The sequence below is a fragment of the Panthera tigris genome, chromosome B3, assembly GCF_018350195.1.
Source record: "Panthera tigris isolate Pti1 chromosome B3, P.tigris_Pti1_mat1.1, whole genome shotgun sequence".
Lineage (NCBI taxonomy): Eukaryota > Metazoa > Chordata > Mammalia > Carnivora > Felidae > Panthera > Panthera tigris.
Window position 1 is genome coordinate 82,766,082 of NC_056665.1, and position 20,941 is coordinate 82,787,022.

Genomic DNA, 20,941 nt, shown 5'->3' on the forward strand with positions numbered 1-20,941 from the left:
TTGAAGTCTCTTATGTGACTCAGAGTATGGGTGTTATTTGAGGGTAAGCAGAACTAGACTCAGACAAAGTTGTCAAGTGGATGAAAGGCTTCGGCATCAGGCATTTTCTATTTTCTTTCCTTATCACCCTCAGACATGGCCTCCTGGTCCCCGCATGGGTGAACAGGCAGGCCAGGGCTGGGCACTCAGAGGAAGTAGCTAGTGAGCTAAAGCGTGTGGTAGACAAAGGGGGAACCTCAGTAAAAGCTGGTTCCTTCCTCCTTCCATCTCTTCCTGTACTCTTACTCCCTCGGTTCTCATCTGGAGAAAGCTTAAAGACCATCTTCTCACTAGCCCATACCCACTTTCATCTACTTCCCATTATCCTTGAAAAGGAGGCAGTGGAAACAGTATAGAATTAGTATAAAACCATCACAATATTATTATGTGTAATCGAAATTTTCTAATAAAAATACTGTATTATTCTTTACTGTTCAATATCTAGAACATTGCCCTTTCTCACTTCACATTCTACTAGATCTTTATACCAGTGATAGGTTAGTCTGAATGAGTATTCGAACACAACTGATTTTTCTGGGACTATTAGATGCCTGTTGCCAAGATCTTTTGAGCAGAGAAGAATTGCTTTTCTCTATATTTGCCTCAGTATTTTTTATTGAGTGTATGTTACTGAGGTGAGGTTGAAAAGGGGAAAAGTTGCCTAGGAATCAACCTAAGTGAAACAATGCACCCGTGGAATGAGGTTCACCCAGTAGATTATAATCGACCAAGGTATAGCTTAGACCATACCTAGCAGAAGGTCCCGTCCTGCCTCAATCTCTCATTTGGCTGACATCACAATCAGAGAGGACAACAACCATCTTCTTATCCCACGTCTGCTTTGGACATCACCTTGAGCACACTACCTGTCTACCCTCTATCCCAGGGAACTCTGTATAGGGGAACAAAGGGTAGCGATTTGATGCCAAAAAAGTGAAGAGTCTCTGCTGTGAAAAAAATATGCTCCAAATCTTCAGAGTCGATATACAGTGTAGCAGACTGCATTTGAGTTCCTGCTTTACCACTTGTCATCTCAATTTTCCTCATCTCAAAAGGGGACAGCAATAGTATATCCATCAGAGTAAGGAAGTGAGGATTAAGCTGAGTTAGTCCATATGAAGTCCTTCTCCCAGGGTCCAAAACAGAGGCCACCTCAATAAATTCTGTCACTGATACACATGGTATATAATAGTATTCACACACATTCTCGAATTATCCTCATTTTTAAGTGGCTATGCTTATGGAACTAAAATCATTTTTATGTCTTCATGGTTTTTTTCTTCCTCGTATTCTTGTTGACATTACTGTGTTGTGCAAGTGTCCCACCCTAGATTTCCGTCTCTTTCTGGTAACTTCTACAACTCCTCAAGGTCAATGAAGTCTTTTTTCTCCCTTACAAGTATTCTGGCCCCAACTCATGTTTATTAAACATTTAAAGAGGAGTATATATGACCAGGATGGAATCTCATTTCAGCCAAGAGTCCTTTTCTTCCTTGTCCCCTTAAGTTCATATCTAACTTCATTTTAGTGCCCTTTGTGAATTACACCATTTCTTCCACATGTGCATTTCTTCTTATGATCAGGTAAAAACCACTCTTTAGCAGACATTCTTTCTAAGTCAGCATCTCAAGTCAAATAATAACCACTGTGGGTGCCATTTATCAAATATCTACCATATGCATTTATTCTAATCAACTCAACAGCTCTACTGAGTAGAATAAAGAATGTACAGGGGGCGCCTTGGTGGCTCAGTCAGTTAAGCATTCCACTATGGCTCAAGTCATGATCTCATGGGTTTTGATTTCAAGCCCTGCATCTGGCTCTGTGCTAACAGCTCAGGGGCCTGGAGCCTGCTTCGGATTCTGTGTCTCCCTTTCTCTCTACCTCTCCTCCACTCATGCTCTCTTAAAAATAAACAAACATTAAAACATATATTAAATAATGTACAGACATTGTTCTTTACATGTACATATGAGAAAACAGTAAAATCGCACACTCAGAATTCCAGCTCAGGTCTGTTTGAGTCCAAAATGCATGTATTCTTTTTCATTGCCTCTTAAAGATTTTGAAGGACTCTCATTTCAAAGCTGGGCATAAAACTTGTCCACCTCTGGCCACATAGAGTCTTTAATTTCGCTAAAGGAATTGAAGAGACAAGGCCATAATTGTCCCATCTCCTTGACCAGTGCCCCAAATCTTAGAGTCTCTCTGAATCTGACCAGAGTCTTTCTAACAGAGTCATGTCTCGTGTTGAGCACAATTAGAGTGTGGAATTTAGAGGGGCCCCTCTATAGTGCCCGGTCTTTGAGCCATGAGCTGTGGCCTCTGGTATCGTCCTCCCTGAGCATTTGTCCAGAACTGTGGCAAGTGGTTCCCTGGTGAAAGCTGTAGAATGTGCTCCTTAGCAATGATCAAGCCACTCTGGTCTCAGGAGTAGTCCACCCATCTGCCTGATGCATCCTTATTCCTTCCTTAATTTTCTTCTCTGGGGGTTCCATAAGGCTCTCTGCCTCTGGAAGTCTCTTCTCCCACACCCCTTAACAAGGCCAGGAATCTGTCCCTGTAAAGCCCCCTTTCTGATGCTCATCCAGGACTCGGATAATATCTAGATCCTTTTTTTTTTTTTATGAGGCCCCTGGAAAAACCCGAGGGAGAGACGTGAAAGAATTAGTTCTCTTTAAACCACTCGCTATGTCGGCAATCCTGTTGTTCACTGACATATGTAGAGAAGTGGTGGAAAGAAAGGGTCCTAATGTTTCAGCCTGTGTCATCCAATACTCAGGTACTTCTGCTTTGACCTCTCTCTGTACATCCGAGTGTTTAAGCCTAGATGTTCTCTCATGTAATTCATTCACACTGTGTCAGATGACAAAAGGGGGCACATTAGTAATATGGTTCCTTCAAAAAGTTGCTGGATAACCTGCTACACCCATCATTCTCTTTTCTGTGTCCCTGTGAGGCAAGAAGATTCAGTCTTGAAGAAGCAAGCATGCATGACTCATGGCAGAACCCCTAGATTTTACTGTACTGTAGTAAGCCTTTTGAGACAAGAATTTTTAATCCTGGTCAAAATGAAGGTTTTGTATTCCATCATGTTATTGGAAATTTTAATTGTAATCGTGTAGTTCTGTGTGTTAAGGGAGCCTGATATAAGAATTGCTTTTTGGAAATATGTGAAGGAAAAAGCTTCTTTCATTCATTGCCTATAAGGGTGTGTTGCCTTGCTGAGATTATGGAAAAGAGCTGGGCTCCCTACATTGTAGAATACTGATAATGTCAGTCATTCACTGTTGCGCTGTTTTGATCCCATTAGTTCAGGTGAAATTAAGGATGTTGATAAACTGTGGAGACCTGTGCCAACATATAGTCCATCAGACCTGCCTAGTAGGTCACATCTGTGTGCCATTAGGCCACATTTGTGTGATTTTTAAGAAATGGCAAAATAATATTGGCTATACACTTTCGTGAAATGTGTCTGTTATGGCACAAAAGAACCAGGAAAGGGATAAAAATCTGTTGGGAGAGGAGCAGTAAATGTCTTAAGCAAGTGTGATTACCTTTAATAAGAATAGAAGGAACACACAGAAAATGATAACAGCTTAAGGTTGTGTTTGTAAAACCCTTAATATATTTTTTATTTGCTTTGGGATAAAAGTCTTCCATTAGGGCACAGAGGCCAATTTGAGTCTTTAGGGGCTCAATCCTTTAGGGGAACTCCCTCTCCTGCCTGCAAAGCATTTAAGTAGAAATTAAAGTAGGTCATCCTATTACTAAGGAGAAGCCCCCAAGCAAGACAATAAAACAAATCTTACTTGTTGGAAAAGGTCAAGACTAGAATGAACAAATCTCATTGGAGGCAAAAAGAATCTACCCCCAATATTCAACCACACAAAATTTACACTAGCCTACACAAATATGAAGCCATTCTTCGTCTTCAAAATTTGTTAGTAATCATTTCACATCTTTGAGTCATATGTACAAACATATCCATAGTTATTTTACTGCCCAGGGTAGTTTCCACATAAAAATGCATTCAGCGGGGCGCCTGGGTGGCTCAGTCGGTTGAGCGTCTGACTTCAGCTCAGGTCACAATCTCGCAGTCCGTGAGTTCGAGCCCCGCGTCGGGCTCTGGGCTGATGGCTCAGAGCCTGGAGCCTGCTTCCCATTCTGTGTCTCCCTCTCTCTCTGCCCCTCCCCGTTCATGCTTTGTCTCTCTCTGTCTCAAAAATAAATAAACGTTAAAAAAAAAAGATGCATTCAGAACAGGATTACTGGGCACATTAGTCAGAAATACGGCCCACATGTACCACTACAACCACACCATCCCTGCAACCATCAGCACCTCTTGCAATAAATGGATGAATACAGAATGCAAATCAATAGACTAAAGGAGAAGAGGAAAAAAGGGAATAAGAGAAAAAAGAAGTGACAAGGGGGCTGAAATGAGAACCTAGACATTGGGGGAGAAGCTATTGATTCGAAACCTGTGTGCTGACGTTTCCAAGGTGATCCCAGGTGACATTATACTTCCTTGAGGCGTCTATCGTTTGTGGGAGGCTGATGTTTACTTAAATTCTAAGATATGTGTGAGGAAGAGTTTTAGTGAGGATTCATCATTCTTAAATTATTAGAGACTTCATTAAAAATATTAATGTCTTAGGTGACAGAGTGTGTGTGGTGGATACAAGTGGGATATTTCTTCATTGTGAAGTTGATTATCTTATAGTCTTGGGATTCTGGACAGTTAAGAAAAATACCATTTTAATAATGAAAATAAGTTTTAGTTCCCATATCCATCCCTTAAAGGAAGCCAGGCAGAGGGCCAACTGAAAACTCAGACGTGGAATTTAATCAATATATTTGCCCCTTCCTACCACTGTTGTTGGCCATTTGGATGCCTTTGACATAGAAGGTTGAGAACGACTAAGTGGGAGGTGACAGGTGTGGCTGAAGGTATTATAGAGCTATCTGATTGAGGCTACTATAAATTCTGTAGACTAAATAGAATTTTAATAAGTCTAATAGTCATTGAGAGATGGACTGTCATCCATCAAATGCACTGAATGGTGGAATATATCCATTTTCAAATTATTTTTGTTCTAACATATCTTTAGCTATTTAAGTCCAAAGAGTGGGTAAATGGATCATTGTGCACATTAGAATTAGGCTGAGACTATTGATTCGAGGCTTCTAGTGAATGAATTATCAATACAGCCAACTGCAAATTTCATTTGGAATTACCGTGAATTGGCACATCAGTGCATTTGAATAGATCATGCATAACCTAGATTATTGTTAGAGCGAATCCCTTGTAGGCTGTTATATAACTTCAGTAAACTACATGGCCCTGAGTCACTGAAAACACTTGATCTAGTGATTCCTCAGGTGTGTCAGGTAATAGAGTCTCTATGGCTAAAGTAGATTTTGGTGTTCTGTGGCACCTTGTGCCAAATAGCTCAAGACAAAGTGCTCAGGAAGTAAGTTAGACCTGCCTAGCAGGCTAACAACTATGTGCTGCCTATCGGAAAAAAAAAAAATCTGCCGTTCTTTGGCAAATGTCTGGGATGTCACTTACTGGTCTCTGACTTCACTAAGGAGTCCAGGAAAGGGAAAGATCCTGTGTGAGGACAGCACTTGAGGACAGAAGGGAAAGGAAAGATTGCCCGGGCAAAAACTTTTGACACTTCCTTCTGCCCTGGGAAATGCATATGGTGGCATTGTTAGCTCCATGAAATGGTCCATCCTATTTGCTGATTATAAGGGTGTGTGTTAGCACCTTTAAAATATATTTATCTCTCAGAATGCAGGAATCTCAAAGTTTATAGAACAGGTCTGTTCCTGAAAAATGGACCATTTAGTGACAGTTCATGTACTGAATCTAATTTGCCCTTTGTCGCCTGCAGTGCATTTCTCTAGTAAAAACTTTAAGACAAAACGGAACTATACCTTTCGAATGTTTTGTTAAACAAATTTGAGCACCTATTGTAAAAGAAAACAAAAATAATCTTGGTGATTATTTGACCTTTCAGTCAAATCACTTAAACAGGAAATAGCTGAGCCTGTCACGTTTGCTGCCTCGTATGCATATGGCACATATGGTGGGTCAGAAAGACATGGAGACAGAGAGCCCAGTAGTTTCCACTGGTTAGATACATTCTTTGTCTTCTTCACATTACCGTAACATAGCTGATTTTATATTCAAGGTAGTTGCTTTAGACTTTATCTTTGTGTTTCCGTTACTTACACTTCTCTATAGACAACTTCAGTCCCATGATTCCTATTAAATCTCAGAGATTTCGGTTAAAGCATCATATGATCCTGGAAATTCAAATGTAAAAGAGCCGGTTACTCCTCAGTGATGGCTATGAATTCTTTAGCAGTCAGGATAGTCGCTGAAATAGATCAGAAAGAGGAAGGATACTCCAATCTCATTTAATTTCCTTCTTTGCTAATGTTGTTATCCCCCAAAGTTGCCAATACCAAAAATCTCATAGGCTGGTCTGGTTCTTTCATTCTGTTCCTGAATTGGACATGTCAGAAGCCAGGATCCACAGCCAAGCACTGCTACACTTAATTGCATACATTTAGACTGTCATTTTATGTACACCTAGCACATTTGGTCCTACCACATTCCACATGCTGAATTGCTCTCCTTTGAAGGATGTCATCTAGAGATTGTCTGCAGATTTCTTACGACATTAGTCGTTACACTTTGTGTATCTGCAAGTATGTCAGCAAACAATAAACAACAATCTCCTTTGCTTCAAGTGTGTTAAATTGGCATGTGGGCTTCCTTGAAGCCCTGAATAGGATGAGAGCTCTGTGGACAAGCAGTATATGCCGGTCCTTCTCGCTAAGACTCAGCGGCCAACTGTGCAATGAAACTAAGTCAGAAAAGCAGCCAAGAGCCATAGCAAGTGGTAAACCCAGTTGTTTATCCCAAGATCATTCAGCAGCAGGTTCCCAGTTCCATCAGAATAATTGATTTTCCCATAAATGTGTATCTCTGCTTTGTATGGAGCTAAGGCATTGAAGCAGTGTAGCCTCTAAGCATTTGAAATGCACGGGAAACCAATATAAAGATTTCAATATTGTAAATGTAGGACCCAGAAGAGGTGCAATTGCTTGAAAAATATTTCAAAGACAATCTTAAGCATTATCGAATTTCTGGAACTAAACACTACTCTCTATTATCAGTCCATCATATTTATAGCTTTATGTGCACCTAGGAAAAATTAATTATTAATTATATGAATAGTATATAGAATAAAGAGGAGAAGATCTAGTTACACTGATTTCCTGAAATTAACATTGAAGATTTTCATGGCCCACGCATTTTCCCCAATCAGAATTCCTAAACTACTATCTTAACTCAGACTACCATAACAGAATACCACAGACTGGGTGGCTTAAGCAACAGGCGTTTGTTTTCTCACAGTTCTGGAGGCTAGAAGTCCAAGATCAAGGGGCCAGTATGGTCAGATTCTGGTGAGGCCTTTTTTGTAGCTTGCAGATGGCCACCTTCTTGCTGTGTGCTCTCATGACCTTTCCTGGGTACATGCCTATAGAGAAAGAGATAGCTCTCTCTTCCTCTTCTTATAAAGATATCAGTCCTGTTGAATTAGGACTCCACCCCTATGCCCTCATTTAACCTTAATTATCTCCAAGAAGCCCAGTCCCCAGATACGGTCACCTTGGGAGTTAGGGCTTCAGTGTACAAATTTTGGGGGGATATAATTCAGTCCATGGCCACTACATTTGCAACAATCAAGTTTCCTCCAGTACAGATGTTTTTAATACCATTTCCCTAGAGATACCAATAAATGTTTCCTAAATGAAACTCATATGAATGCATCAGATTAATATCTAAGGTCTCTAAATGGTCTTTTAATATGCTAAAATCATTACAGGGTTCTTTAATCACTGTTACTACCCCTGACACAAACTCCTTACCTAAAGGAATATATGTACAAAGCTTTTATTATTTTCTCTTAAGGAACCTATTTTTTAAAGTTACCCACTGCCCAGTTGAACAGTCAAGGTTCAGTCATAATCAGATGTAACAGAAGTAGCAATATGAGTCTGCCTTATTATTATGGAGGATGTACTTCTAAGCAAACATGACTGCAAAACAAATTTCTGTAAAGTCATCTTACATAAAATAGTATACTTCTATATAAAATAGTATGTAATATACCAGAAGGGGAAGGAAAAAGCCCTAAATCTCAGTGAAGCACTTGGGGACAGGAAATGGGGTTACGGTCCTGGCCAGCCCCGTGGCCTACTGGGGTAGGTGCTCAAGGCTTGTTCTGGCACTTGCTGTTGGGAGGTGTTCTCCTAGCAGTTTTCTAGGCTAGTTCTTCTTCCTCCAACGCATGAGAATTTCCTTGAGGTCTAGCAGTCTCTTGGCTGTACATTCACAAATCCAAAAAGAGACACATGCAAGGTGATGGATATGTTAGGTAACTAGGTGGGAGGAATCCCATGTGTATGTGTAGCGAATCATTATCATGTATACTTGAAATATCTCACAATTTGGTTTGTCAATTATACCTCAGTAAAGCTAAAAAATACAAATTCCATCAACCCATGCCTTTTCTAAATCAAAGACAGCATATTACAGGTGTGGGGCTTAGTGATATCAGACAGGAGTCCCCACCTATTACAGAGGGTATCCTAAGCAGGAAACTGCCTTTGCCCTGCAACTTTTTGTTTTATAAAGTTAATTTCCAACTTGGCTCATTTCCTTTGTCTCCGATCCCAAGGATGATCTTTCTTTGAAAAACCAGCTTGTGAGTTGGGTCCTTGTTCAGCTTTGTGAAACCTCAGCTCGTACAGGCCCAGTGCGTAGTAAGCACTCAACGTTGTTTTCTCAATGTATCACCCTTAAACAATAGGAGCATGAGAGTCCCTTGTGTGGAAAGAAGTGCTGGAGGAAGCACAGAATTTGAGCAGCTCCGATGGGGTGTGACACAACTAAAAGACCCAGCAGGTGGTCCCAGCATCAGGAGGAAAAAGAGGATCCTTCTTTCTTAGATCTACCATGTATTGATGCGTGACATTGAGCGGTGTCCTTAATTTCTCTGGGCTTCAGTTTCCTTACCTGTAAAGTAAGATTAAATAATACCTCCCTCACATTTAGTCTATGCAATTTGCCTAACATATATTATTTTTCTTCATTTCCCCCTCCTCTCTGGTGAATATTTGAGTGAATTGGGCATCATTTAAGACATTCTATAATACAGTATGATGGTATATATGTGATATATAATATATGTAATATATAATAGTATGTTCAATACATATTATAGAATCCATTCTCTATTTTCCAGTAATCTGTGATCTATGGAATGTCCAATAAACAATTAGTATCTATTCTTTTCATTGCCTTGTATAATGCAGACAACTTGAAAAACACCTAGAGCTCTCCCTGTATGTGACCAAGCTCCACGAGTGCCCAAAGCAAAGCAGTGACATTTTTTGGCCTTTCAGAACCAGCACAATGTAATGTTTATATTACTCCGGCTGGCATGGGAATTTTTTCTTTAACTTGAAAGAGAACTCTGAATTAAATGGGAAAGATGCACAGTAAGAAATTCGCTCCTGGATTCTGAAGAGCCTCTGTTTCAGTAAATTAATACACCATGTACACAAAAAGAAGGCATTTTAATGTTCCAGTGAGTATCTGTGCCTTAGAATAACTAGTGGGAATCCTCTCCCTCAGGCGTCAGAGCTTGTAAGCACCACACGGTCACTTATGCTTCCTGGAGTCCCAGTCTCCCTGGACAAGGCACAGAGGATGTGGGATCCACGTGCTGCCCCTGGTGGCTCAGAGACACAGACACGTGTGATTCCACCAAATGCTACACCCTGTCTTTATACCAGAGCCTGTTGTCCGTTTGGCTGGATATTTAAATCAAGAAATCTACATCCCTCAAGGCTGGATGTAAGGCTTGAACTAGCATCCCGGAGAAAAAAGGTCAGCACTTTGATACACAGCTCCCACAAAATGGAATTTTAATGAGCAGAAGCAAAACCTGATCTCCTTGCTCAGAAAGCAGATGTCTTTGTTCTTTTCATGTTTTAACATTTCACCAGCTCAACATCTCTCCTTTTATTCTGGTAACTCTCCTCTAAGAACTGAAGAGAGGCCGTCTGTGCCTCTGCACTGTTTTCTCACCTAAGATGTTCAGATTTATGTCTTTTAGGAAACTCTTAGGAGAGGTGTTTCGAGGCGCCAAGGTTTATTGTTAAGGAATTCCTCTTTAGTGGGAAAACAATCAGATGTGGCCAAATTAATCTAGCTTGGTATTGTGATTGGGGGAACATGTGGCTTTTGATACATGATAATGATATGAACCCATGGTACCCCTCATGTTATTGACTCACGGTGGTGGGGAAGGGGCAAAGGAAGAGACACAGGAGCCAGAAGGCTCGAGAAGATTCCTGAGAGCTAAATCAAATCCCAGACCGTTGATACATGCTTTTATCCACTTTGAGAAAATATACTTGACTTAGATTCCTACTTCTAAAAATAAAGCTTTTGTTTCTGCACAGTGCTTGATTGTTAAAACGCAGATTGCAAAGACAAAATTTGGGAAACGTTTTCTTCCCCATAAACAGATACATGTGGGCACTTCTGGACATCGTCCCAGGTTCCTTGAGGTTGCTGGGAGTCCACATGTGTGTGTGTGAGCAGTATAGCCTCAGCTCCTGAGTGCAATCAGAGGGCAATATGGCATTTTAATGAGCTCTATCAAAGTGTTATTGTATCCAAAGGCCAAAAAATTTAAGAAACATTTTTGTCTTTCTAACTCTCTTATCTGCTGCCAAAACAGAGTGGTAAGATAGGTATTGAAGCCCTGTCCTCACTCTTCAGGCCAGGCTGCTTTTTTGTGCTTGGCTTATTCACTCAGTTTCTTTCATGATGATGGAGGCTTGGTTCCAGACCAGACTCCCCTGTTTCCAGTGCTAACCCACTGCTCAGACAGCTGAAGGAGTTATTTCATGCCACCTCCCCTTATTAACTGCAGAGATGTTTTCATAGTTATAAAATACTCTTACCTACTGGCTTGCAAGCATGGTGCTGAAATACACGTTCTGTTCTTGCGCTAACAGAATTATGCCATAACAGTGAAAAACCCTGGGTTCGGAGAGAAAGTTGAGTGTGTCAGAGACTGTATTCTATCATGGATGGGTATTTTCTAACTAGTCTAAGCCCGAATTAGAAGAACATCACAGACGCACGGTGCTTTGGATGTGGAGCACATGCATGCATTTAAATCACGTGTATCTTACTTTTTTACTGATGTAATTGTGAAATATGTTCCTTTTGCATTCATAATTAGGGGGTGGAACAGATGGTGAAGGCTTAGTTTAAAATAATCTGTCATTAAAATAACCTAGCCTACTGGTAATTCTTCACTCTAACTGGAGTGAGGTCATAGGAAAAGAGTTTGGAGTGATTTTTTTTTTCTCTTCTGCGTTGGAATGTAGAAGAAAGAACCACTGATCTCAGAGTAGTTATACACATGAGAATTACCCCTATAAGGGCAAGGTGGTAAGATTTCACTCTGCGGGATTTGGCTGTTGTGGAATATGCACAAAAAGAGAGAGAGAGAAAACTACTTTGACAAATATAAATCCATTTAGCACAAGGCATTAAACATTAGTATACCTTCAATCATGAAGCTGTGGTTAGTTTCATACCCTGTAAGGAAATAACCTCATCATTTGACAAATACTGTTAGAGGCCGTCAGCTTTTGGGGTTAAAAAACCTTGCCTTTTACTTTATATGTTACACTGATGTCAGGGGATATAAATTATAATTACAGGCATTATTATTCAGAGATGCTGTAGCTCCTGACTTCTGTATCCAAGCTTCCCTCCTGCATGTGTACCTCATAGACTTACCAGGATGTGACAAAGGAAATCTCCTATCAGCCCTGTCAGGATGGCTAAGAACTGGTTTTAGTAATAAGAAAACTGTCTTGATAAATCAGATACTAGCATGCCTTTAAAATGTCTGTTTTACTGTTTCTTCTAAGATTTTGTTCTCCATCTGCTTTGAGGGAAGCAGATAGATTTCAGCACGGCTTTATAATAAATCTTCTCAAGGAGGGACTAGCATTAACATTTGTGTAGGTTCTTTTTCATCTTAATCCAACCTTAGTTAATAATCAGAAAATTCTACATAGTGAGTAAGAAGATGTAATTAACCCTTTGACCTCGGAATCTTAATTGGCGCCTGTTGAAAACAGTGGGCAGTTTAAAAAAAAAAATTAAAAAGTAGCCTGCAGTGATTGAAAAAGTTTGAAATGCAGTAGCTTTCTTGATTCAAAATTTTGACAAATTCCACAGAACTTTAAGATGAATCACATTTGGCTCCCAAGATGAACTGAATGTTTCCTTCTTCCTGTCACCTATTAAAACTGAGACAAACACATTTAGAACAGTATTGATGCTACTCTTAAAACTTTCCTAAGCAGCAGAGTACAGCTAACTGTGAACAGGGATGACCCTGAACCAGAAAGCAATGGCCGTGCGAAGAGCCACCTTGCCAATCTGCCACACACCTGGTTTCGTGTCCCATTTCCTTATTTGAAAGGTCATCAAACCTGAGTTTTGGACCTTCATCTCACACTATAGCTATAACTGACTGACATGATAAATACAAAGGTAAAAAAGATGGCTAACTACCCAATTTGTGTGTGTGTGTGTGTGTTTACCTCTCTGATGACAAACAGCTAATCTGACTAGTTGTGTTCTTCCCACACCAAATTGGCTGTTATTTTTAATTGAATTGACTGGATGCTTTGTTTCATGTAGACATAGACTCATTTTAATCTCACCAGGAAATTGGAACATGTGTCGGAGCCTCTGCCTTGCCAAACAAAACTGGCCAGTTCTTAGATCGCTGCTGCTTAATAGCATCAGATGTTCAGCCTCCAGAATTTTTGTTTCCTTGCTAGGGTGCCCAAAAACCCTCCAATATTTTAGTAAATGCATGAGATATGAACCCAATGTTACAAAATCACGATCCCTTTCAGTAATAAAGTAAAGGTTGTCTGTGGATGGCACATGACCTGCACTAGATGTTTTGGAGAACAGCAAAAGAATCTAGGCTAACTCTGATTTTCCAAATGTCAGGAGATATCACAGACTATGTTAGACATCTGTGGCATCAGAATCTTCAAATACTCTAATAGCTTCATAAACAGGACTCTTGCAGAAAATAATTTCCGGGGTGCCTGGGTGGCTCAGTCGGTTGAGCGTCCAACTTCAGCTCAGGTCACGATCTCATGGTTTGTGAGTTCGAGCCCTGCGTCAGGCTCTGGGCTGATGGCTCAGAGCCTGGAGCCTGCTTCCGATTCTGTGTCTCCCTCTCTCTCTGCCCCTCCCCCATTCATGCTCTGTCTCTCTCTGTCTCAAAAATAAATAAACATTAAAAAAATTAAAAAAAAAAAAGAAAATAATTTCCATCTTTCTTAGTCATTCTAGCATATGTGATCTAAGGGAAAGAGCACTGAGCATGGGGGTGAACTGGGTTTACTAAGTCTTGGCTGAGCAGTTGTTTGATGTTGGCCAGATAAAGATGAATAAGACATCACCCCACTGTTGAGAAACCCAGTCTCCTTGGGACTTGAATAAGCCAACCAGGACCATACAACATCATGAATACTTTAACCACACTATCGGCGTGCAGCAGATTTAATGCTAGGTTTGCCACTGGATGACTGTATGATCTTGTCCAGCCACTTAACCTTTTCTGTGCCTCAGCTTTCCAACCTGTACAATGAGGGTTTAGAGAACAGGAGGTTGTCTCTGTGCTAATTCCATCAGTCCTTTCTTCTCTCAGTCAGTCTTGGAACTGTCATGTGCGTGCATAAGAAGTTTTCCTGCGTCTCTCTCTCTCTCTCTCTCTGTCTTTCTATTCTGACAGCAGCACTTTAAGGTTTGAGAAGATGGGTTCACACAACTCTCTATAACTGTATGCCAGGGCATGGCCATTGGGTTGAGTGGAAAACCTGTCAAGGCCCTGTTCTCCCTGGGAGGCTTAAAGGGGGAGGATCCTAATCTTCATGAGTCATCCTCAGAAGACCTCTTGTGTGAGGTAAAGATATTTTGATGAGATCTTTCCCAAATTTCCACAAAGGAAACTTCTTTCCCTTTGCACTGGTTCAAAGCAAGATTACACAGTGCCACACTGCAAACTTGAAAGGTTGGATCTCACGAGGCTCTGGAGGGGGTGGCAGTTTTGTCAAAGGGAAGGAGTCCACTAAGTATTTTGTTCCCTGTCCCTTAGCTGATTCCAGGAGAAATATTACAGAGCAAGGTGACAAAGTAACCTCTAGTGGAAGTGACTTGTAAACTCTCTTGTCATCCTACCTCCTACCTATCTTCTAACGGTGGGATTCTGTCATCTGAACAAATCTTTCAAAATGAAGTGACGATTTTTAAGTCATAAGCTGCATCTTAGTGTGGTTTGACTTCACAAACGCTGTGACCATTTCTTTCCATTGACTTACACGTATTAGTTACATAACCTTTGTTGTGAGTGGGGGCAGTATTGTTATTAAGTCCAACTGTCAAAGTTCAAATCCTAACTCCATCACTAACTAGGGCAGACATGTCACCTGCCTTCGCAAAGCCTCGATTTCCTTGTGTATAAAATGTAGATAATAATATAATTACCTCAGATGATACTTGTGAAAATTCAAAGAGATAATACATGCAAACTGCTTAGCACATGTTGCTTAATAAATGGACGGTATCCTGACCAAAAGCTTGCCTATCATGTAATTTGTAATGTAATCATATAATGTGACTTTTGAAATGTTTTCAGAACCCACCTAATCAGACGAGGAGGTTGGACACTACCCACGGTCTCTGACCATTGGGACTCTGAAAACGGATCAGGAAGCCTGGAGTCCAGATGTCACACACATACACACACACGCGTGCGCACGCGCCCACACACATGTTCACATAGACATACACACATTTAATACATATATAAATATATATATATATTTCATATAGACATTTGGAGCTCAAAAAAGAGTTCAGTATTTTAGGAAACTGAATCTATTGCTGAGATATGAGATGATCCATTTCTCTACCAGAATTTTATATGCTTCTTCCACCTTTCCCTATTTCAAAATTATGCCATTAATTTAGTGTTGCCACATACCTTGATCTCAGAGTGGGTTTCCTGTCTTTCCCAATTCTCAGCCTTTGTAAAAAAACCACGAATCGTGGAAACTTCTTTTTCTGTGCAAGCATCGCTTGCGCAGCCTACCTGGTTAGAGATAAATAAAGGGAAACAAAAGACCTAAGGGGGGGCGGAAGGTATACAATGCACTTTGATCGCAAGCATTTGAAACAAATGTGTTTGCTGTTTGAGTGCTGGACTGCAGTTGGAGTCCATGACGATTTACACCACTCGTCACACTGACAATGCAACCTCCCTTTGGAAAGTGGGCGAAGGTTCCAGAAGCTACAGATGATGTAGAGCATCCTTCTCTCCCCACTCCCCTCCTTTTGTTTCCATTTCAGGAGTTGTAATAGAAACCAGGTCTATCACAATAAAACTTGAATATAGAGTTTTGAAAAAAAAAAAAAAGGATTACAGTTTGTAAGGTTTCAGCCTATAATCATTCACCCATAATGTATTGACTTTTTCTATTTGTTCTACCACAATAGGCGCTGAGAGTGAGAAGGGCATAATCCTTTATTAATTAGCAAATTATTGATGTCCACAGTAGTTCCAGTGGTGATTTTACTTGCTCTTCATATGGGGACCCTTTCTTCTCATTTCATTACAATTTCCATTCCTGTTCAGCTATTTAATGGAGAATCAGGCTGATTTAATCTCTTAAACTACTGAATCCAAAAAATAAAAATAAAAATAAAGGCAACAGCTCATAAAATCAGCACGACCTGATTTTGTACACGAATATGATGTATCTTGGTCAAAATGACAGAGACATAAGGAAGTCCTTGAAATAAAGGAAAGCTTGTGGTCTTAATTTAGGCCTTTAGTTTGTTCACGTACAGGGCCCTAGTAGAAGATCTTAGGACTTCGGTTAAACAGGAAGAAAAACATGGTTTTAAATTCAGTGTATGTTGCTTTGTATCAGATGCCCTATTAATTAAACCTCCAGCATATGTTTATTAACTTAATTATATATTTATTTTTTCCTGCAGTCCCTGGATGGCTTTGTATTTGCACTAAATCAAGAAGGAAAATTTTTGTACATTTCTGAAACCGTCTCCATCTACCTAGGCCTCTCACAAGTAAGTAAAACAATTTAGATTCTTGACAGAGATTGTGAAGCCTCCTTCGGCCTTGTGCTTTTCCTTCTTCAAGGGGTATTCTGTTGGGCTTGAATTATCACATGTATTCTTTAATGGCTCTGCCTGACTCTTCTTGCAAAGTCGGTGAGAAAATTCTGTCAGTTCGAAACGTTCGGAATAAACTTGTACTCAAAAACTTTAGTTCCCCCCCTCCCCGCCCCCCCAAGGATCATTATTAATTTATTGAGAACAAATGAAGTTTCTGCCCTCAGTTGTTTTGAACTTTGAAACCTCTGTGCCCGGTAGGAGAGGGACACACTAATAGTGCTTCCCTTGTGTCCTATTACTGGATGTTTATGGAGTACCCTGCATTATCCTGGGAGCTGACACAATGACAGGAGTCATTTGGAGTCAAGAAATGCTGAAAGAGACCATTAAAATGTGTTGCAGGGAGGGTCCCAGCAAGGATCTGTTTTGCTGCCTTTGCAAATGCTTCCTAACGCTGAAAGGCAATTTCACAAAATAAGATAGCCTTTCGTTATGTGCACTTTAATTACTCGTACGTGTCTGTCAGAGGTTGAAAACAAAGAAGATGGAGGCAGCTGAGGTAAGGGACAAAATCCTAGGTGTCCATTCTTGATATTCCCCTGGAACACAAAAATTTTACTTCTGTTGGATTCCAGGGCATAGGTTGCATCTACAGAATGCCAAAATCCCCTGAAGAAAAGTTGGCGATTCCACTAATTATCCAGATGTTTTTTTTTTTCCTCTCGTAAAAGTGCCGAACATCTGGATACTTGTGCCCATACAGGTGATTGGCTGAGTTTGACCCTTTTCATCTGGTGATTTGGCATGAGGAAAACACAGCCTCGGTGGGAGGGATTTTGTGTGTATGTGATGATCTGCCAAACTGGATAATCTACTTCTCATTCAGTTGCCCCTTGGAGCTAAAGATGGAGATAAGATTTGTCTCTCTCCTCTTAAGCAAGACCCACCCCAGACTCATTGCTTCCGTTGGCACTGCTCTAAGGAGGCACCCAGCACGGCTGGAACAGTTTGGCTGTTAGTGAGTTTGCTGGGTAATAGCTAAATTGAGAAAGACACTGGGAAATAATAAAGAAAGATATTTGGCATTTGAGGAGGTTTGGAGGAGGGGGAGGGATGCTGCCAAATGTGATTATTTACTGTTGAGAATCCAAGCAAGGGTCCATTAACTCTTCCTTGAAGAACGCGCGAAGCTATTGGCTATAGTTTATAGAGTAATTCTATTTTATGTGGGTTTCAGCAAACCAAATGATAGAAACTGGGCTATTGTTAACTCACTGTTAGCATTCTTGCATCTTATTGAAATCTCTGGTTTTGTAATAGCCTTTAATAGACTCTAAGCCTCATCTTAATCTGTTTAGGACCTAGTTTTGAGAATCTTCAGTTTTGAAACGGGTGTGCCCACTATGTGAGTATCTTACAGGACTGGAAACACCACTGTTTGTTGTTCTGCGATGCCCATATTCATCTGTTTTATGCACAGTATCCAACAAAGTTTAATAAGCCAGTGAAGAAGAAGGATGAATAATTAGTTTAAGCAGGTAAATGCTAATTAGGGAACTCCTGAAAAGCATCCATTATATACTAGCTCAAAACACATTTTACAACCCTGGTTAGTGGTGTAATCCAAATTCTGTCAAGGCAACTGCATTTTCTGTAATTGAGATGTGTATGTTTGCTTTGCATAACAGATGGCTCTGTATGCTTAGACTGATAGCTAGGAAAATAATAATTGCATTATTCTGGCCAAAAGAATATTAGCTCTTGGGTTTTGGCCATTTCAGTCAGTCCTCCTGCCAGCACAGCATATGCACATATATGGATTGGATTTTCAAGGAAATTGATGCATCTGGAATAGTGTGGCCATCTGAAATATCATCTGTTCAAGAAAGATTTGGCTTTAACCCTGTGCTGGGTTCTCCTTAAAAGCAGTATATTTCACTGCTTTTCTACTGTAACATTAAGTCAATCTTTTCTTAAAATCTGGAACAAATAATTGAGGTTTCTGCAGAGTAAAGCAGCTGTGTAGACGTTTTGCAGCAGGTGGCACGTTCTGTCCGGTCATTCCCTGCTTCTTTTATGGGATGGGTTTTACAGTGTGGATCAGTAGTCAGCAAGGCAGCATCTTGACTTAACCAGGGACAGACGCCAGCCCCAACGTGCTGTACCCTCAGTGGTAGATGGGTTCATTGTCGCCAGCAATGGTGGAGACTATGAGGTACAAGACAGAGGTCTTCAGTTGGAGGCACTGTGCAAGTGAAATGATGAAGGGTCCATCACGAGAAGGTGACGTTTGCAAATGCCGATGTAGGTGTTAACATTGAAAACTAAAATTTAAAAACACTTCTGGATTAATGTGAAAATAATCTGCTAAGAACATGGCCTGTTTTTAAAAATTAATTCTCCAACTTTGGGAAGGAATTTCCAACCCAGTAAATGTTGTGTTCTCAGTCCCAATAGGGTACTTGAGACTTAACCCTTTCCAACTTTCTTCAGTGACTTCTTGAAGTTGCCAGGTCACGGGGTACTCATGGGGGACATACGATGCGCAATGTACTCACAGTTATTCGGTTAAGTAAATACTTAATTTTTTACACATGAGCGCACACACACGCAGACACACACAAACACGCCCATAATTGAATGCTAACCAAATGTGCTATTTGTAACCTACAACTTTGGCTCAGAAGTTATCCTGTGAAATTCTGGACAGAGATAAGGAGTCTGTGAAATTATGGCCCCTCCGTTTCTTTTTAAACAGTTTCATTAAATAAAGGCGATGTATGGCTGTATCACCAAAGATGTACCCAGTCAAACTGTTAAGGAATATTGTGAGCATGCCAGTTCGTTAGAGCATAGTTATGCCTACATTTGTAGCTCTCAAAATATCCCTTCCTCAGTTTTATATTCCTTCAACATGTAAATAAATATGGTGCCTTTAAAGTGGCTTATGTCCAGGAAAGAATTAAGATTTTATTTGGACTCATGAGAAAATTAAGTAGAGGGACTTGTCCTGAGCTCTGTTGTATAGCATGAATATAGAGACAATCAGAGTGGGTTTTTCCTCTACACTCTGTTGAGTGGAACAGCTCCTGGTTTCCAGCTTGTATGTGTGGCAGTTATTCTCTGTAAAGTCCTTTCATGTTATCATGATGGCAGGAATGAAGGGATCCGTGATGATGTTCAGACCAATTCAGCAGCCCTTTTGACTCTGCCAGAGATATATATTTAAAGCAACATTCAAGGTGTGCTTTCAGGTTGTAGAAATCTGCACTGTTGGAGTGCCAGGGTGGTTCACTGAGTTAAGCATCCAACTCTTTATTTTGGCTCAGGTCGTGGTCTCACCATTCGTGAGTTCAAGCCTGCTTGGGATTCTCTCTCTTCCTCTCTCTCTGCTCCCCTCCATGCTTGCTTTCTCTCTCTCTCAAAATAAGTAAATAAACATTAAAAAAAGAAATAGGGGTGCCTGGGTGGCTCGGTCAGTTAAGTGTCTGATTCTTGATCTAGGCTCAGGTCATGATCTCACAGTTCGTGAGTTTGAGCCCTGCATCGAGCTTTGCACTGTCATTGCAGAACCTGCTTGAGATTCTCTCTCTCCCTCTCTTTCTGTCCCTCTGCATCTCATGCTGTTTCTCCATCTCAGAATAAATAAACTTTAAAAAAAAAACTAAATAAAATAAAAAGAAACATGCACTGTTGACTTACTTCCCTAGATAAAGATGATTCCTAGTTACTCACCATGAAGCCCTATCTTAAAAAAAAGAGCCCCAAATATCATTAATGAGTTTGGTTTGCATGGGATTTAAATGCCTTCTTATACCTGGCAGATAGCCTTCAGAGCTGCTAAAGACAGCTCTAATCCATAGGTATAATGGAATAGGCATAAGTGAAAATTAAGAAAGAAAACAGAGTGTATTCCCTAACACTGAAAATGTAATAATAATACATAGCCTGATTTTATGAAATCTCTTCCGGTATGTCTGGGGCTTAATTGTCAACGGATCCAAAAGAGACTTAATACGATAAATTTTAAAAAATGCTTGTTTGATAAAGGACCTAAAACTTGGAGAAATATTCATTTGTTGGCTTATATCCTCCTCTTTCCACAAATAAAATAGCTTATATAAATGTATATAATAAAAAAAAAGACAATGGCTAAATAGAGCTAAGGTATAAGGAAAAAGAAAAGACAAAAGTAAGTCATTTGTTACCACATAGTAGGAGCACATAATAGAGTCTCTAAGAGGGTTATAAGTGATCTGATAAAGCTTCAAATTTATCTGTGAGCTTCCTGGTAACCAAAGCAAAAAAAGGAAATACAACCATTCATCAACAAATAAGGAAACATCACTTTTTATGGAAAGCAAAGTTTTTCTGGGACTGCAGCATAATAATAAATCTCAAATACGATCTCCATGGCGGCTAATATGTGGATTATGACATGTTGATTTGCTTCCATTGGAGTTCACATCCAGAGCAAGGCTGTGTGGATCACATAACAAACATGAACAAACATATTTCAAATTTCATGAGCAGACAGAGGACTCTTCCCACCCT

General features: G+C 40.2%; 1 protein-coding gene across 1 annotated transcript in view; it reads left to right on the forward strand.

Moving 5' to 3' along the window:
• Nucleotides 1–20,941, forward strand: part of NPAS3 (neuronal PAS domain protein 3) — an 868,317-nt gene that overhangs the window by 591,925 nt on the left and 255,451 nt on the right. The window contains exon 5 of the mRNA XM_042989548.1: nucleotides 16,250–16,339. Within this exon, the coding sequence (XP_042845482.1) occupies nucleotides 16,250–16,339 (90 nt within the window). The remainder of the gene's footprint in view (nucleotides 1–16,249; nucleotides 16,340–20,941) is intronic.